Consider the following 2,497-nt stretch of genomic DNA (forward strand, 5'->3'; position numbering starts at 1 on the left):
ACTGCTGTCCTCCCCCTTGTCCCACTGCTGAACAACAAAGCTCTTTTTTTTCAAAGTAAAAAAGAATCACATCCACAGAGATACACAGGACCATTTATAGAAAATAATTGAATTTTGTTTTACTCATAAATGTCAATACAAAATACTATACAAGATAAATTAGGAGTATGTTCTTGGGAGCAGTCTTAGTTATGATTTTCCTGAAATATCTTCAGACCTCAATATTTAAAGTAAATCCACTTTATAAGTGGCTCAGGACCCTGCAGCATCTAACAAAGCATCTCCATGCATCAGGGATGTTTCAAGCAGGCATTTTACCTTTTTACCTTGCAGGCAGCTTTTTGCCTCTGCCTAGGGAGCTGTTCCTGCTCCCACGGGATACCTGTGGCTCCTGGGACGTTGGCAGGTGACAGCCCTGGCTGGCCCTGCAGTGATGGCAGGTCTGCACAGCCAGAGACACCTTCCAGGCCGAGCAGCACGGGGCTCAGAGCCCGCGCCTCGCTGCTTTCTGACTCTGCACTGAGTCTTCCAAAGACTCCTTTAGGACAAAATAATAACAGATCCCATCCAGACAGCAGTTCAGGTTGGCCCAGCAAAGTGTGATCTGAAGGACGGCTCGTAGGGCTTGCTGAAAACTGCTGTGAATGACGTTGTTCTTCACCAAGAAATACAAGAGGAATGCCACGTGGTAAGGAGTGAAGCAGACCAAAAAGGTGACGAGGTTTGTCACCACTATTTTCTCTGCTCTCTTTGTGTTTATTGGGGAGCTGTCAGTGCTTTTGAGCTTTCTCAAACATCTGAGGGTCTGGATGGTGCAGAAGGTCATGGTCACCATGCTGCAAAGGAAGGTGGTCTCCAAGGCACTGAACAATCCTTGGTTTTCCCACGTACTTTTGGAGAAGTTATGGAAGCAGGATGAGAAGTTGTGGTCCTGCCCGTGGAGCTGGAAGGTAGCGGCGGTGCCGGCCGAGGTGCCCAGGCAGATGAGGGCACAGACCAGAGCAGCTTTCTTGGTGGATCGCAGCCTCAGAGCCACAAACGGGTGCCGGATGGCGACGTACCGGTCTACGCAGATGCAGAGGGAGATGAGGATGCTGCCGTACATGTTTACAAAGTACAGGCTTTCCAAGAACGAGCAAAACACGGACCCCAAGCTCCAGTTGTTCTGAAGGTGATAGGAAATGATTTTGAAAGGAAGAGTAAACAGCAGCAAAGTATCCAGGAAAATGAGGGCTACCATGTACACTGTAGATTCAGTGAGCTTTTTAACCTTAAAAAACAGGAATGACAGAGCCATCGCGTTGAACAGCAGCCCCAGGGTAAAGATGGGAGTGTACATGACCAGCTGGAACAGTTCCACCGTCGCGCTGATGCTGCTCGAAGTGTCGGTATCGTTCATGTCGCCACGGGGACTGGAAGAGAGGGACGTCATATTTGCCACAAGGGAGGATGAATGTCACTTTTGAGACTTGGCACAAGGGCTATTGAGGTCAGCAGGTTTCCACAGACCTAGAAATACAAAAAAAAATTGTAAATTTTATATATATATATATATATATATATTTCTGCCTGAAACAGCCACACTTAACAGAGCTGGCACATTGCTGTCCATGGAGACCTGCAGCTCATTTTCTGTCACCAAACAAGCAATAGAAAATGCCAAAGCAGGTGCCCTCTGGGCAAGAGTTTTTGAAGAAATTCACCCTTCCTTTCTGGCAAAGGGCTTGAGCGTGATCCCATGCTCACAGGTTCTCCTGCTGGGAAAAGAAGCTCTCGTCTGTTCCTGCAGTCTCGTTCTCCGTCAGGATCACTTACAAATGCACAGGAAATCCTCGTCCTTTATCCTTTCACAGCAACCATAACCTTTAAATGAACACTCATATTTTTCCTTTGTTGCTTGGAAATTGTGCCCTAATGCCTGTTCTACCCGAGTTACTGATCTCGATGCTGTTTCCCTCCAGCCTGGGCAGCCTGCTGTCAGCAGCAAAGCACAAGTTTCCCTTTGGAGCTGGAGCGGCTCCCGCAGCACCTCGGAGGTAAGAGCTGCTGCCCTGGCTCCGAGGGAGCCCTTGGCCAGCAAAGGGGGATCTGTCACCTCGACCCGCCGTCGTTCTGGAGCGCAGGGCTCCCCGGAGCGAGGGCTCCTGCCCGCGGCCCCCTTACCTTGCGGGAGCGGGAAGGCAGCCCCAAAACAGGCACGAACAGGGGATGCTGGCGTGAGTGTGGGCGCACACAGGCAGGTTTTCCAGGGGACAGGTTGTGCCGTGATTCCCGGGAAAATGACAGTGGCAGTGTCCCTGGCTGCTGGGGCAGGTTTCAGTAGTATCAGTAGTATTTTCTGACATTACTTTTTTTTTTTTTTTTTTTGGTATGACAGTGTACCCAGAAGATTCTGGGTCTGCAGGATTAAATTTTCAAAGAAATAAAAGTTCGGCCCCGTCCCAGCACTTCTGCAGAGGGTAAATTTCGCCAGGGCCAAAAGGCGCGGGGCCTGGCA

The 2,497-nt window shown here is 49.6% G+C and overlaps 1 protein-coding gene across 1 annotated transcript; it reads right to left on the reverse strand.

Annotated features, from left to right (window-relative positions):
• Nucleotides 1–484: 484 nt before the first annotated feature.
• LOC104566303 (lysophosphatidic acid receptor 6) lies at nucleotides 485–1,516 on the reverse strand. The gene has a single exon (XM_010213078.2). It carries the CDS (start codon nucleotides 1,430–1,432, stop codon nucleotides 485–487), a length of 948 nt encoding a protein of 315 aa, XP_010211380.2. The 5' UTR covers nucleotides 1,433–1,516.
• Nucleotides 1,517–2,497: the final 981 nt, after the last annotated feature.

This window comes from Tinamus guttatus, unplaced genomic scaffold (assembly GCF_059628265.1).
Source record: "Tinamus guttatus ecotype Peru unplaced genomic scaffold, ASM5962826v1 Tinamus_guttatus_pri_ptg000364l, whole genome shotgun sequence".
Taxonomy (NCBI): Eukaryota; Metazoa; Chordata; class Aves; order Tinamiformes; family Tinamidae; genus Tinamus; species Tinamus guttatus.